Source organism: Chelonia mydas, chromosome 4 (assembly GCF_015237465.2).
Source record: "Chelonia mydas isolate rCheMyd1 chromosome 4, rCheMyd1.pri.v2, whole genome shotgun sequence".
NCBI lineage: Eukaryota > Metazoa > Chordata > Testudines > Cheloniidae > Chelonia > Chelonia mydas.
In genome coordinates this window covers 135,115,721-135,131,663 of record NC_057852.1, presented here as the reverse complement: position 1 = coordinate 135,131,663, position 15,943 = coordinate 135,115,721, and the positions used below count along the sequence as shown (strand labels likewise).

The 15,943-nt window shown below is 41.3% G+C and overlaps 1 protein-coding gene across 1 annotated transcript in view; it reads left to right on the top strand.

Moving 5' to 3' along the window:
- DNAAF9 (dynein axonemal assembly factor 9) overlaps window positions 1–15,943 on the top strand; it is a 137,172-nt gene that overhangs the window by 104,176 nt on the left and 17,053 nt on the right. The window contains exons 29-30 of the mRNA XM_037898358.2: window positions 1,824–1,861; window positions 15,646–15,781. Coding sequence (XP_037754286.1) covers window positions 1,824–1,861; window positions 15,646–15,781 — 174 coding nt within the window. The remainder of the gene's footprint in view (window positions 1–1,823; window positions 1,862–15,645; window positions 15,782–15,943) is intronic.

Below are 15,943 nucleotides of genomic sequence, written 5' to 3'. Positions count from 1 at the left end.
AAGATGTGAATTTTCTTGGTTTCGAATTTTACAGAATATAGTGGCAAAAGATGGGAGAGGAAATTCTGGAAGTGTTAGTTGCACTTCTTAGATTATTTTCTTTAAAATTGGCACGCAGCCAAGCAACTTAAACTTTAAATGCAAAATACACTTCATAAACTCTTCCCATGTGCCCAACCCAAACTGCAGAGATGACAAAAACTTGATACTTTGTTAAAATGCTTTTCAAGGGATGTGGAACAGAGCTGATTTTAAGACTCCGTGGTCCTAGATATAAGCACTACACACCATTTTTACAGCTATTTGTGATCTCAGTAAGCAGACTGGTGGATTCAAACACATGAATTCTATCTCTTTGAGTAAATACTAAGTGCCTCCACCATAATCTTTCAATTTGACATAGATAATGTTAACCACAAATGAAGGTTATTACTATAAATATTTCATTAAGAGTATGATGAAAGAATTGCAGGTTATCTCCTGAAGTGAAGTAGCTGTTGATGGCAAAGACATAGCCCATGTAGTGTCTATTTCTGCCTCACTTTGAAGCTTCCTTCTGTAAGAGCTTGCAAAAGAACAGAATCTGGCAGACCTAAAATGGCTTTATGCTGCAATCAGTCTTTCTGAGTATGGAACTTTGAGAGTTCCAGAAGAGTAGATTGTGTCTTGCTGTCTGATCTGAGTCTTTTGTATTTACAAAAAGAACCTCTTGTCCTCCAAAGTTTAATTACTGTAGGTATCCAATGGAGGGCTTTCTTTTGTTCTAGAATATTACCCCTTTACTTGAGCTTGTTACAGGTTTGATGAAGTTGATAAGTGGTGTCATTGCTGTGCATTTTGGTAAAATGCACCAAATACAAATCCTGCCCTAAAAAGCTTATGATGTATTCTAAAGGCACAACCCTGAGATACAACAATAACTCATGTTTAATACTGCACCTTTTCAAAGTATATACCAATCTTTTACTAATTAACTCAGTGTAATACCAGATAGACGAAATAGAACAGAAAATAGTCCCTGAAACAAGAAAGCTTCATAAAATTAGTTTTCCAAAAGTGCTTAGGGGCAGGGAGACCACTTAGTAAACATGACTTGGAAGGCTATTCCAGGCCATGGGATAGCATAAAAGAAGTCTTGAAGATGGGTCAGGATGGTGACGCCATGTTAAGTCTAATAGTAGGCAATGTTCAAATGACTGGGAGTCTTCAACTTGACACAAAGATTATTCTTGTGTTAGGGCTCGATTTAGATTATTGATTAGATGTCGGATACCCAGTCTCAATCAGTTTATTAATGAAAGATAAATCAGTGATGTTACAGAAAAGGTTAATGCTTCATTTAATCCTAGGAGCAGGTTTGCAACTGACACTTGCTGTTCTAAAGTGATTATAAAAACTACCTGCTATATTAGCTATTTACCACAAACTAAAATCGTTAATTATTACAGACCCTTCTTATCTGACCTAGTGTCTTCCTCCTGTTTTTCAGGGTGTAGACACCTACCCCAATTGCTTCTAGCACCTTACCTAGTTAAAGACACCTGTATTGATTATCCCAATTATCCTAGCACATTTTTTGTATTTTGCATCACTTCTGAAAGGTTCTGCATATGAAACAAGGGTTACATGTGGTTCACTTGCTAGTAAGCTTTCACAGTGAAGCTTCTGTTAAATGAAAAGCATGCTTGAATTTGATTCATAGTTAGTATAAATGCAAAGAATAGAAAGCCACCTAGAAATAGATACTATTGGGTGACTGTTGGTAGAGAGCATCCGTTTGTACCGTAATTTTTAACATTAAGATTTCTTCTTTAATTTTCCAGATTCCTTTTTCCTAAATTCCTGGATCAGTGTTCACAAGGTAATTAAACTTTGTTTCTTTGGGAAATGATGCAGAACAAAACCTGTCAATACCCGGGCTTTAAATGTTGCCTATAGCAGGCGTTTCTGACTTTTTCAGCCTAAGGGCCAAACATGTATTTTGCAGAACTGTCAAGAGACCAATATCAATACTTTGAGGTACATTCTCTGTCCTAAATAGTTGCTTCGATGCCTCTCTCTCCACAATAGATCATTTTGGAGGGAGGAATGGCTGGAGAATAATGCATTCCAGCTATCCGCAGACGGAGTGTGGTCCCTAGGGCACTGTCGTCAGCCCGCACAATGTAGAGCAGCCTCCTGGCTGCTGTAACCTGGGCTGACAGAGAATCAACAAGCTAAAACTAACTGTTCGTTCTCGGTTCCTACTAATGTCCTTCTCTCCTGGACCTCAGTGAACGGAAGGGGAGTCAGCCTTTCCTGGGCAGCCCTTAGGCTCAGGCAGAGTCAGGCATGCTCTCGTAGCCTTGTGCAATTTAGAGCTAGCCTCTTTTTCCTCCTTTGTGATGCAGCTGGTGGGGGGCAGTGGGGAAGCAGATCAGAGCACATGTGAGCTGTGCAGTGGAATGTGTCCTCCCACTTCCTTCCTTTCCACGCTGAGCCCCTCTCCACCACCACACCCTCCAACTTCCTGTCGCAAACAGGAATTATTCAGATGCTTCAGTTTAAAAAGCAGAGTGTGGCTCATGGACTAAGTTCCCTCTAAGCTGTGTGGCTGCTCAGCTGCCCATTAAGCCCTGTGCAGGGGCTTAGGGCTGGGGCTGGGAGAGCCCCTCCCTGCCGGCCCCAGCACAGACCTGCCACGGCCGGGGGAGAGGTGCCCCTCCCTTGGCCAGGCCCAGGCCCGCTAAAGCTGCCACGGCCGGGGAGAGGAGACCGGTTGAAAGGCACAGGCTGCAGGGGGGAGTTCTCTCTCCCCACCGCAGCCCCGGGGCAGCCTGCATCCCAAACCCCTCATCCCTGGCCCCCACCCCAGAGGCCCCCCTGCACCCCAACCCTCTTCCCACACCATAAACCCCTCATCCCCAGCTCCACCCCAGAGCCCGCACCAACAGCCAGAGACCTCACTCTCCCACACCCCAACCCTCTGCCGCAGCTCTGAGCCCCCTCCCACACTCCAAACCCCGCGGCCCCACCCCCACCACATTAATTTTGTTATGTGCACCAATATGAAAGTGGCACATCACCTCCATATTGGTACACATAACAAAATGCATTCCACATGTGGATGTAAAAAATTAGCGGGAATACTGCTCATGGATCATCTTTTTTATTCATAATCACAGGGCATGTCTTCACTACTGGGGTCAGTCAACCTGAGGTACACTACTCCAGCTGTGTGAACAGCATAGCTTGAGTCAACGTAGATTAGGCTGACTTACCCCGGCATCTTCACTGCACTGCATTAACGGGAGATGCCCTCCAGTCCACTTACCTTAATCTTCTCAGGGCGGTGGAATACCAGGGTCGACTGGAGAGTGCTCTGATGTCGAGTTAGCGGGACTTCACTCGACTTGTTAAATTGACAGCCGTTGCATTGATTTGCAGCGGTGTCAATCTGCTTCCTAACAACATTGACAGTCGCGGGTTAGGCACCGCTACTCTAGACATCACAGAAAAATTTATAATAATTTTCAGTCACTCCACAACCTTGTGTATTGGACTCAAAGAACTGAGTAAAAATGTGTACAATGTGAATATTGACTTATGAAAGTCACCTGTGCATAAAGGTAAGTATTGAAATTGCATTGAAACCTACAACAGTTATTACTTTTTCGTACTACTGAAAGAGCTTGTGAAAGTAGATTGTTGTCCAGTAGCTGTAGCTAAATAAGAAATACTCTGCTTTAATACAGTATTAATGTTTGGTTCTACTCTGAAAAGTGATTAAAAATGGCACCACGTTCAAAAGATCTGGTTTGTGGTGGTATTCAGTCACATCTGCTTGCTTTGAAACAAAAACATGTGTTTACTACTATTTTCTCTGGTCACAATGGGAGCCCAGAACAGCTGTAGGTATGAGTTGGGTTCTGTCCCTTCTCATGTCTCCTCAAGCAAATAGTTATGTAAGTTCCAAATGGGAGACTACATTCAGTAACACCACCTGTGCAATCCCATTGAAAACTATAGTGGTACCTGTTAAACGTGTTGAGAATAATGGTGTTGCATAAATTATAACTGTTTTTCTAAGTGAAAAGAGAGGGTTTTTTTTGCCAGCCTGCAAATTCAACCTGAGATATGAAAGTCAGTCTCTGTTCTTACAGATCATGAATGGTAGGAAAGATTCTGCAGACCATTTTCTGCCTTCAGTTACGCCTGTGGAGTTTCACTGTATTAAACTCCCTTCACTCTGGCCTTGACATATACAGTCTATCCTATTCATATCTATTCAGAATGTTGCTGCAAAGTCCATTTTCCCAGTCTGTTGCTTTGACCATGTCACCCCTCTTTTTGCATCCCTTCTCTGGTTCCCCTTCTCAGTTGCATCAAACATAAGCTGCTTGTCTTCACTTAAAAGGTCCTTTACAGTCAGCTTATCTTTCCCCTACTTACCTCTCAGTTGCTGTTGAGTTGTGTACACTCTGATCAGCCCATGATGCCAGCCTCTACTGCCCACTCGTTTAAATTCTCAAATAAGTACCTTCCTGCTTTCTCTCATGCTTCCTCTCTTGCTTGAGGAACTCTCTGTAAACATCTGCCAAGCTACTTCATTATTCGCTTTCAAATCCCTCCCCAAAGCTTTCCTTTGCCATGATGCCTACAAAAACTTGACAGTGGTTAAGCTGCTGGTGTGCTGTGACCATTGCCTATCATCAGTGTTGTCTCACTGTTTCCTTGTCTTCCCTAGTCTGTCTGTATCAATCTGTCACTTGCTTTTAAGCTCTTTGGGGCAGGGACTGTTTTTGTTCTGTGTTTGTACAGTCCCTTGTTCAGTGAGGTTGTGATCCATGACTTGGGCTCCTAGGGGTTACAGTAATACAAATAATAACTGGGGACAAACAGTTGTTCTTGTACCTGTTTTGATGTAGAATTCTGTTATGCTTGTGTCATAATAGACTACAGCATCCTTCCTACGTATGTTCGCTCTTCAGTGCTGAGAAATAGTAGCAAAAACGTTATTTTAATCACAAAAGTAAACCGAAGTGACTCGGGACTCTCAAAGGAAGCAAATCTGAGTAAGAATGGGATGATGACCATTGTAGAAAGTATTATGATGCCATTATATAAATCTGTGGGTTTTTTCTTCATCTGAGATACAATGTTCAGTGCTGAATTGCAGAATTAAAGGGAACACAGAAAGGAGCAACAAGAATTAGGGACATGGGAAAATTCTGGTACAAAGATTGAGAAGATTGGGATTGTGTAATTTAGAGATGAGATGAATAGGAAGGGATATGGTCGAAGTATATAAAATAATGATACTGAGAAGCTGGAGTCAGAACTTCTATTACCTCTGTTTGTTAGCATAAGAACAAAGAGACACTTAATGAAATTAAAAAGTGGAAAATTCAGAATTGATTAAAAAAATCCATATGGTACGTAATTAGACTGTGGAACTCATTGCCACATGATGTTAAGACCACTAAGTCAGCAAGATTCAAAGAAGGATTGAACATTATGGATGATGAGAATATCCAGAGTTGTTTATAAAAATATTAAAAGTGGGGGGGGAAATTGGAGGAATACAAACCACCTGCTTCAAGCCATTCTATCAGGAGTAAGGAGGAGACTCCCCTGGTGGTAATTACCCAACATCTGCTTGCTGCAGGGTTTCTTGACCTTCCTCAGAAGTATCTGCTTGAACGGTCATTGTCTGAGACAATATACTGAACTAGATGGACCAGGGGTCTAATCCAGTAGGGCAAAGCCTATGTGCTGAAGAAGTTGCCATTTTCACATTATTTTTCAGAGGAAAAACTGCATATTTTAAAATAAGGAAATCTGAACACTAAATATAATCAGAGCTGAGTTTTGACTGAGGCATTGTTCTGTTGCCTTTAGGATTTTGTGTGCCTCTGATGTCGCACGTTGTTTTTTCCTCCTTTGTATTGACCATATTTGGCTATCTTGCATGAAAACTCCTGTTTTAGGCATCAATAGGCACAATAGCTTGATCTATTAACCTTTATTACTAGATGTACAGTTCTTTTCCATAGTCTAATCTCTGTACTTAATGGATATGTGTTGCTATTATAAAATCATATTATTTAACATTATTGATACTCACAGAAATTAACAGGTCTGGTCAGAAGTGGATTGGCAGAACTGTGGTGGGAAATTTACCCAGCACCTGGCAATACTATGTAGACCTTTAAACAGTTCTATTTCAGTTCCTTCCTTGCATAAGCTTTTAAAAATTGCCCAAACTCTTTGACATAAGAGCAACCAATACTGGGTCAGACCAATGGTCCATCTAGCCCAGTATCTTGTCTTCCAACAGTAGCCAGTGCCTGGTGCTTCAGAGGGAATGAACAGAACAGGCAATCATTGAGTGATCCATCCCATGTCTTCCATTCCCAGCTTCTGGCAGTCTGAGACTAGGGGCACTCAGAGCATGGGATTGCATCCCTGACCATCTTGGCTAGTAGCCATTGATGGATTTATTCTCCATGAACTTACCTAATTCTTTTTTGAGCCCCGCTGTAGTTTTGGCCTTCATATGGCTATTTGTAGGTGGTGTTGGTTAGAGGGCTTTTAACTTCCCTGATATCTGTTGGAAGATTATTGCAGCAAAACATGATACATCCTGCAAATTCTTAGTATGTGCAGGCGACAGCTTTGAGTCAGAAAGTCGAGGAAACAGGTAGGGGATCTGACATTTTGGATCTGGTTTTGACGAACAGTGATGAATTAGTTGCGAATGTGAAGGTGGTCGGGAACTTGGGAGGAAGTGATCATGATCTGATAGTATTCAAGATCCTATGGAAAGGAGCATGTGAGAACAGCAAAACAAGGACAATGGACTTCAGACAGGTGGATTTCACCCGACTCAGAGAAACAGTAGGCGAGGTCCCATGGGAAGACCAGTTAGGAAGAAAAGAAGTTGAAGGGGGCTGGCAGTTCTTAAAAGATGCAATACTAGAGGCTCATCATCAAACTATTCCGACACAGAGGAAAGATGTGCAGCCACACTGGCCTCCTGTGGCCCTTCTCAAGTTGCTTTTCAGCAATCTAAAAACCAAAAGGGATACACACAGGAAATGGAAGGAGGCATGTCACCAAGGAAGTATACCTGGGAATAGCCCAAATGTTTAGGGACAAAATCAGGAAAGTCAAGGCAAAGAATGAGTTACAGCTGGCAAAAAATGTTAGAGACTACAGGAAGAGGTTCTTGAAATATGTCAGACAAAAAAAGAAAGGATGGTGTGGATCCACTGCTCAATGGAGAAGGTGAGCTGGTAACGGAAGATAATAGGAAGGCATGCAAGTCGTGGGAGGTGATAGTACTTCTCTAATCGGCACTGTTTAGGCCTTTGTTGGAGTACTGTGTCCAATTATGGTCACCAGTGTATAAAAAGGATGTAGAGAAACTGGAAAGGATCCAGAAGCAAGCGAAAAAGATGATCATAGGGATGGAATGCAAGCCACACAAGATAAGGCTGAAGGAACTGGGTATGTTTAGTTTGGAAAAGAGGAGATTAAGGGGGAACATGGTAGCGATCTTCAGATACTTGAAAGGCTACCTTAAAAAGATGAAGAAAAGTTGTTCTCTTTTGCCACAGAAGGCAGGAGAAGAGGCAATGGGTTCAAACTACAGCATAGCAGATTTAGATGAAATCTTAGGAAAAACTTCTAACTGTAGAACAGTAAGACAATGAAATAGACTATCTCAGGTGGTTGTGGAAGGTTCTTCATTGGAGATTTTCAAAAGGAGGCTGTATAGCCGTCTGTCTTGGATGGATAGACACAACAAATCCTACACCTTGACAGGGAGTTAGACTTGATGACCCTTGCGGTCCTTTCTAACCCTGTGATTCTATGATTCACAACATCCCCGGCAATGAGTTCCACAGGTTGACTGTGTGTTGTCTGAAGAAGTACTTCCTTATGTTTGTTTTAAACCTGCTTGTTAACTTCATTGGGTGACCCCTGATTCTTGTGTTTATGTGCAGGAGTAAATAACACTTCCATATTCCATTTCTCCATGCCATTCATGATTTTATACACTTGTATCACATCCCCCTTTAGTTATCTGTTTTCCAAACTGAAGGGTCCCAGTCTTTTTAATCTCTCCTTATATGGAAGCTGTTTCATACACTGTAATTTATTTTTGTTGCCCTTCTCTGTACCTTTTTCAATTCTTATATTTTTTGAGATGGAGAGACCAGAACTGCATGCAGTGTTTATGGTGTGGATGTACCATTGATTTATGTAGTGGCATTGATATTTTTGTCTTATCTATCACTTTCCTAATGGTTCATAACATTGTTAGCTTTCTTGACTATCTTTGCACATTGAGTGGATGTTTTCAGAGAACTATCGACAGTGACTCCAAGATCTTTCTTGAGTGGTCACACTAATTTAGAGTCCATCATTTTGTATGTATAGTTGGGATTATGTTTTCCAGTGTGCGTTACTTTGCATCTATCAACATTGAAATTCATCTGCCATTTTGTGGTATCCCTTTGTAATTCTTCACAGTCAGCTTCAGCCTTAACTCTATTGAGTAATTTTTGTATCCTCTGCAAACTTTGCTACCTCACTGTTCACCCCTTTTTTCCAGATCATCTATGAATATTGTGACAGAGTCAGGCCAGATGGCTACAGGAGTGTGATAGAAAGTAGATATATTAGCCCCAGACTAAGCAGGTCCCTTTCCCCTGTCAGGATTCCTTCCCCACTCCAAACTCTAGGATACAAATGTGGGGACCCGCATGAAAGACCCCCTAAGCTTATTCTTACCAGTTTAGGTTAAAAACTTCCCCAAGGTACACACTTTGCCTTGTCCTTGAACAGTATGCTGCCACTACCAAGCATTTTAAAAAAAGAACAGGGAAAGAGATCACTTGGAGACATCTTCCCCCAAAATATCCCCCCAAGCCCTACACACCCCCTTTCCTGGGGAGGCTTGAGAATAATATCCTAACCAATTGGTTACAAAATCATCAGAGACCCAAACCACTGGATTTTGGCACAATGGAAAAATCAGTCAGGTTTTTAAAAGAAGGATTTTATTTAAAAAAAAAAAACAAGAAAGAAAGGTAAAAATCATCTCTGTAAAATCAGGATGGAAAATAATTTACAGTGTATTCATATTCAAAACACAGAGGATCCCTCTCTGGGCAAAACCTTAAATGTTACAGAAAACAGGAATAAACCTCCCTCTTAACACAGGGAAAATTCACATGAAACAAAAGATATAAACTAATCCGCCTTGCCTGGCTTACCTATACTGGTTGCAGTATTGGAAACTTGGATTAGGATGGGTTGGAGAAGATGGATTTCTGTCTGACCTCTCTGTCCGAAGAGAACAACCACATAAACAAAGAGCACAAACAAAAGCCTTCCCCCCCCCCAAGATTTGAAAGTATCTTGTCCCCTTATTCGTCCTTTGGGTCAGGTGCCAGCCAGGTTAGCTGAGCTTCTTAACCCTTTACAGGTAACAGGATGTTGCCTCTGGCCAGGAGAGATTTTATAGCACTGTATATAGAAAGGTGGTTACCCTTCCCTTTATATTTGACACCTGAGTAAGATAATGGGCTGTTCCAGAGCAATCAGGAAGTTGCTGGAACCAATTAAGGTAGGCTAATTAGGACACCTGGAGCCAATTAAGAAGCTGCTAGAATCAATTAGAACATGCAAGCTAATCTGGGCACCTGGTTTAAAAAGGACCTTATTTCAGTTAGTGAGGTGCGTGCGAGGAGCTGGGAGCAAGAGGGCGCAAGGAGCTGAGAGTGAGAAGGTATACTGCTGGAGGACTGAGGAGTACAAGCGTTATCAGATATCAGGAGGAAGGTCCTGTGGTGAGGATAAAGAAGGTGCTGGGAGGAGGCTATGGGGAAGTAGCCCAGGGAGTTGTAGCTATTACAGGAGACACTGTAGACAGCTGCAATCCACAGGGCCCTGGGCTGGAACCCGGAGTAGAGGGCTAGCCCGGGTTCCCTCCATTCTCCCCATCTCCCTATTTGATATAAGAGGAGTTGACCTGGACTGTGGGTCCCACCAGAGGGGAAGGTCTCTGGCCTGTCCCCTGACCCACTCGGTGGGTCAGCAGAGACGGCGGGGATTGTTCTCCTCCTTTTCCCCATGCTGGCCAGTGATGAGGTTAGTTGAGTGAATGGCAGGTTTGAGCCACTGGCAAAAGTGGCCAAACTGAGGGCTGCTGTGAATCTCTGAGGTGAGCAAATCCACCAATAAGCGCAGGACCCACCAAGGCAGAGGAGGAACTTTTTCCCAATATGTTGAACACCACTGGTCCTAGTATGGATCCCTGGGGGATACCACTATTTACCTCTCTCCATTCTGAAAACTGACCATTTATTCCTACCCTCTGTTTCCTGTCTTTTAACCAATTACTGATCCATGAGAAGGACCTTCCCTCTTCTATGACTTCTTACTTAGCTTCAAAGCGTTTAGTGAGGGACCTTGTCAAAGGATTTCTGAAAGTGCAACTACACTATATCCACTGGATCGCCCATGTCTGCATGCTTGTTGACCTCCTCAATGAATTCTAATGGATTGGTGGGGCATGATTTCCATTTACAAAAACCATGTTGACTCTTCCCCCAACAAATCGTGTACATCTGTGTGTCTGATAATTCTGTTCTTTACAATACTATAGTTTCAACCAGTTTGACTGGTACTGAAGTTAGGCTTACTGGCCTGTAATTGCCAGGATCACCCCTGGAGCCCTTTTTTAAAAATTGGTGTTACCGTAGGTATCCTCCACTCATCTGGTACAGAAGGTGATTTAAGTGATAAGTTATATACCACACTTAATATTTCTGCAATTTCATATTTCAGTTCCCTCAGAACTCCTGGGTAAATAGCATCTGGTCCTGGTGACATTTTACTGTTTAATTTATCAATTTGTTCCAAAACCACCTCTAATGACAGCTCAGTCTGGGACAATTCCTCAGATTTGTCACCTAAAAAGAGTGGCTCAGGTATGGGAATCTCTCTCACATCCTGTGTGATGAAATCTGATGCAAAGAATTGATTTAGTTTCTCCTCAATGGCTATATCTTCCCTGAGTGCTCCTTTAGCGCCTTGATCATCCAGTGGCCCCACTGATTGTTTGGCAGGCTTCCTACTTCTGAAATTCCTTTGCTGTTAGCTTTTGAGTCTTTTTTGCTAGCCTCCATCCATTCCCTCCATACACTTCTGCAATCCCTTTTTGCTTCCAAATTGTTCTCTGCAACTGTTCAGTCTAGGTAATCTCTTTTCTGCATGGACAAGGAATGCTCCAGATATCATCATCTAACATCCTAGATATCCATTTTGTTTAAAGTTGCTATTTTTTTTTGCTGAGGACAAAACGGAATCATTATCACTGTGAAGCATAGGTTTGTGAGTTTCCCCTGCTGTTTCTGAACTTCATTATCTAACACGCTATTCTCAGAGCTGTGCACATTCCTGATAACCTCCTCGGTTAGGCAGGTGTATAAATAAAGGGAGTAAACAAACCGAAGCCCTTTTGGAAACACAGATTTTAGAAACAGAAGAGGGAGGGGAGGGGGTGATTCAAATACTAAAAGGTCAAAATCGTTAAGGTGTGAAATTGTGTATTTAACCATCTCCTAGTTTTCATTTCACAAACCCCCGCCCTCGCTTCACTTCCTCCGTGGCTTTGTCTCCTTCATCTCAACTTTGTGGTCTGCCAGTTTAATATAGCGCCTAATTTTGTAAATACTTACTTCCATGGGTAAAGATACTGGTATATGTGCCTGCATGAGTAGACCCTTAATTTGTAAGCTCCACAGAGCGGAAACAATTGTGTCTGTAGCTCCCTAGATCTGCATGGGACTGTACAGACAAATGTGAGACGGTCACTGCCATAAAAGTAATTCTAAATAGGCAAATGCGGGAGTTGGGGGGAGGAAAAGGAATTATGAGGAGACTTCTTTTCTCATCTTCCTTATTAATGCATAGTTTATTTGCTTCCTGTTTCTGGTTTGGCATTTTAACCATTGCCTCCTTGCCTATTTCTTTTTCATTTTGTTTTTAATCCTTGCCTATTTTTGCATTCTTTTCAGTCCTGATGGTAGTTGTCTGTAATGCTGGGTTGAGGTGCACACCTATTGTGCTGTCACTTACACACAATAGGAAGCTAAATATATGGTTTATTTGTTTTCAGTCAAAATTATGAACTAGCAATGTAAAGCAGCGATATGCAGGCTATCCATTTGGTGGCGCCAATTAAACGGGGAAATTTTTTTAAAAGAAAATATCCAATATGTGCCCTTACAAACCAAGTTGTAGTTTTTGTTGGGCATACTACTTATCTTTCAGGTCATTTGTGTGATCCACATCGGAACTTGTAAGTGTGTCTCTGAGTTTGTTTGAAGTGCTCTGTGCTTGCTGTTCAGCCTCTCAATCCCAGTTTCAGTATCTGACAATGAAGATGCTTCTGAAATTAGTCTAAGAACCTCATAAGATAAAGGTATTAGAAGGCCCAATTCTGACCTTTATAGTACCTCCCACCATAAGTATTTCTACCTTAAATGGTTTTTTCTTGCAAGTACCCTCTATTTTGTCTCATGTTAGTGTCCATGGCGTAGGGGAAATACCTGAAATAGTTTATAAATTGGTCTCGGGACATGGGGGAATTTTCAAGCTCAGTACTACAGCCTGGGAGTTACTAGGGATCTTGCACCCTGTGCTCCGCCATCCCTTGGGTGAGGTATTAGACAGAGGTTTCTTCAGTGTAATTCTGCTCAGAAATTAATGGTTCCTGTGGTACTTTAAGAAAAGAGAAGGAGGATAACACCAATATGCCAGCCAACATGCCTTCCATTAATAAAACTGGTTCTGGTGCCCAAGACTTATTGGCGATAGAAGCTAGTACTTTATTTCTGATTCTCTTCAGAAGGCATTTGCAACAACAGCAGCTGGTTCCCATTTAACTTGTAATTTGTCTCCATGCTGTACTTGTTCACCAGGTGTAAAAGGACATCTTCTGTATTCAAATCCAGGACGGTTCCTGTAGATGAAAATTGTAGCTGTTGTTTAGCCCTAAGTCTGGGAGAACAGATAGCCTCATGATTTTAAAGAGGGAATTTCTCTTTATGGAAGCACCAGCTGAAGTCTGTTACTTTTCTCCAAGGTTAGACTCAAGGAAGTTAGGTGCCCCACTAGTATTTTTCCAGCTGTTATCCTCATTTATGTCATCTTGTGGAACGCAAACTTGGTGTCGAAAAGAACCGTTTTTAAAATAGAAAGGAAAAATATTTTCTATTTTTGTCTCTAAAAGTGACAATTGTCTGACTGTCTGAAGTCTCAGCTCTAAAATGGTATGACAAACGTATGTGTATTGAGCTTGTCATGAGGCTTAAATGTTCATTTTTCTTTAAGTCCAATTTTATTAAATTGGCTTTTTCCTTCCCTTTTATTTATTTTAAATTGGTTCTTGCGCTGACTGATCCAACTTGGCTTCTGTTCAGTGATACCACCTGATCTTTAAAAATCTGAAAGCTTCCTGCTGCCTGTTGCCGGAGGAAGAGTCGTCTTGAGAAAAATCTCCCCCTGCAACTGTAGAGCTGCACCATACCAGTAATTTCAGTCTTTTAAGAGTTCCTGAGTCATAGGAGTCCAAAGATTGGTTCCTACCCCTACATCCTCCTGATAGTAGGCAACTATCTAGATGAATTGATGTACCCCCTGGAAAACCTCTGTGTACCCCTAGGGGTACGTGTACCCCTGGTTGAGGAGAACTGGTGTGGACTAGCACTGTCGCTTGTAGAGGGGATGGTAGATCTCTTTGAAATTTCTCATGGAAGTAAGCCTTTCCTTTGCTGCATCAAAAGTAGTATCAATTCTTTGTCTTCAGAGCACTTCACAAGATTGAGCCCCAGAGCTTCATTGTGAGGGAGGTAAATATCCCAATTTTACAGATGGGGAAGCTGAGTTAGAGTGGCCGAATAAAAGTTGCTCAGGGCCATACGGTCAGTAAGAGACCAGAGATTAGAACTCCACAATTCCAAGTCAGAATGACTAGGATACAATATCTTTCACAGAATAATGTTCTTTAAGTGATTTGGTTTTGAAACCCTCAATTTTATGTAGTATAGGAGACTAACAGTATCTCTGAACATTGATGAGGAACACTGGTTATGTATCACTTTCTGCCTTGTCCCTCCAAAACTTTTTCCACTAAAGACCATCACTGCAAAGGGGTGAATATTTTAAAGTTGTGATTTTTTTAACCGCTTGTAAGACCAGTGAGGAATATTGGTACTCAGTGTGTTTTGAGACTTGTGTAACAATAAAATATGAGCTGCATGATGGCATTAATAGCTTTATTATGACTTAATTGTTGTTATCCAGTTATTAATTGGCTTCTCTAAGGTGGAAATACCTGGCAATGGTTACTCTCCCTTTAAGAACAGAGTTTTTTCTCCTCTAACCTTCTCTCCTTTTTGAGTATCAAATGGTTGGTATTCTAGTTGGACTGTAAACTAAATATTCACAAACAAGTGCTTACTTACGTGCATAACTTCACACAAGTCAGTAAAGTTAAGTGCATGCTGAAGTGCTTCTGGGCGGGGGGCCCAAATTGGAATATTCTTATTTCCTAAATACACTATTGTTGTGTGTTGTAAGATTGTTGGAGTTCAGGGACTTATTTTCTATATATTTGTATAATGCCTGACACAACTAACAACGCTTCCCCCTCACCACCGCCTCCTTGGCCCCTAGAAGATACTGCAATATAAATGTTTAATAATTCGGAATAATTAAATCTGTTGATTATTCCACATAACTTGCTCAAAATGCTGTCCGCTTTAGATTTTCTCATTTGTAATAAGCTTTACTTATTGGGGTGAGATGCAAACAAATATAAATTACTTTTGATAAACTGAGTAGTCAATTGCTTGACAATACTTGGATTCGTTATGAAATATATTCAAAAGGCGAAATAACCAGTGTCCGTCAGGTTTATTGTTCTCAGCCAATAATAATATCGCATAGGGAAAAGGTTCTATCTATGATACCAGTCTCCAGGAAACTCTCTCATGCAATGACATTATATTCACTTTATACAGGAGGAGAGCTCCCAAAGTTGTACATTTCACCTGGTGTTATTTTTATGATGTTTTTTTTTACAGGTTACACATCTCTTTACATGTCACTAAATTCCAACCCGTTAGTTTGTCCCAGTTCCCTAACTAGTTGTTCAGGTCCTTCTTTATCTTAGTTTTATATACTAGCATTCCAGATTCTGGTCTGTGAAGGTACTTCACTAGCTTGTACTAAGACATAGGAAACTGGTCAAAATCAAGATTAAATTTGTTGTATCTGCTTATGCCAGATATTTACTTAAGCAAATTAAAAGTGTTATGAGATACTTAGGATAAAGTGAACAGGATTATGGTATAGGCCAGTTTAGTTTGTATCACTGTTAAAATATTTGTGCTTAATGTTATTGGTGCTTCTTCATACACATGGAGCAGTGTATTTATGTATATGCTAGCCAGCATATACTGGTCAACAGTTACAACCTGGAAAAATGTTTTTGCTGTACTACTTAACCAGCATATGTTTGTTATTGTTCTCCACCATTGCAGACATTATTTGAGTGAACTGTTCCCCAATTTCTTCATGCAGGGCTGGTGAGCAATGTGGTCTTCACAAGTCATACTGCAGAGCAGAGACACCCACTCCTTGTACAACTCCAGAGCCTCATACGAGCAGCAAATCCTGCTGTTTCATTTATCTTGGCAGAAAATGGCCTCGTAACTAGGTAATACTAGCTGAAGTTTCCAGTTCTTTGTGATTTTCAAGTTGCTGTTCTAAAAATGGAAAACACTCTCTTACAAGAAAAGCTGACCATCTTTGACTTTCACCTATAAACAGAAAGTGGACTTAGTACGTAAACTAGAAAAATGCTTATTTTTCTTAGTGA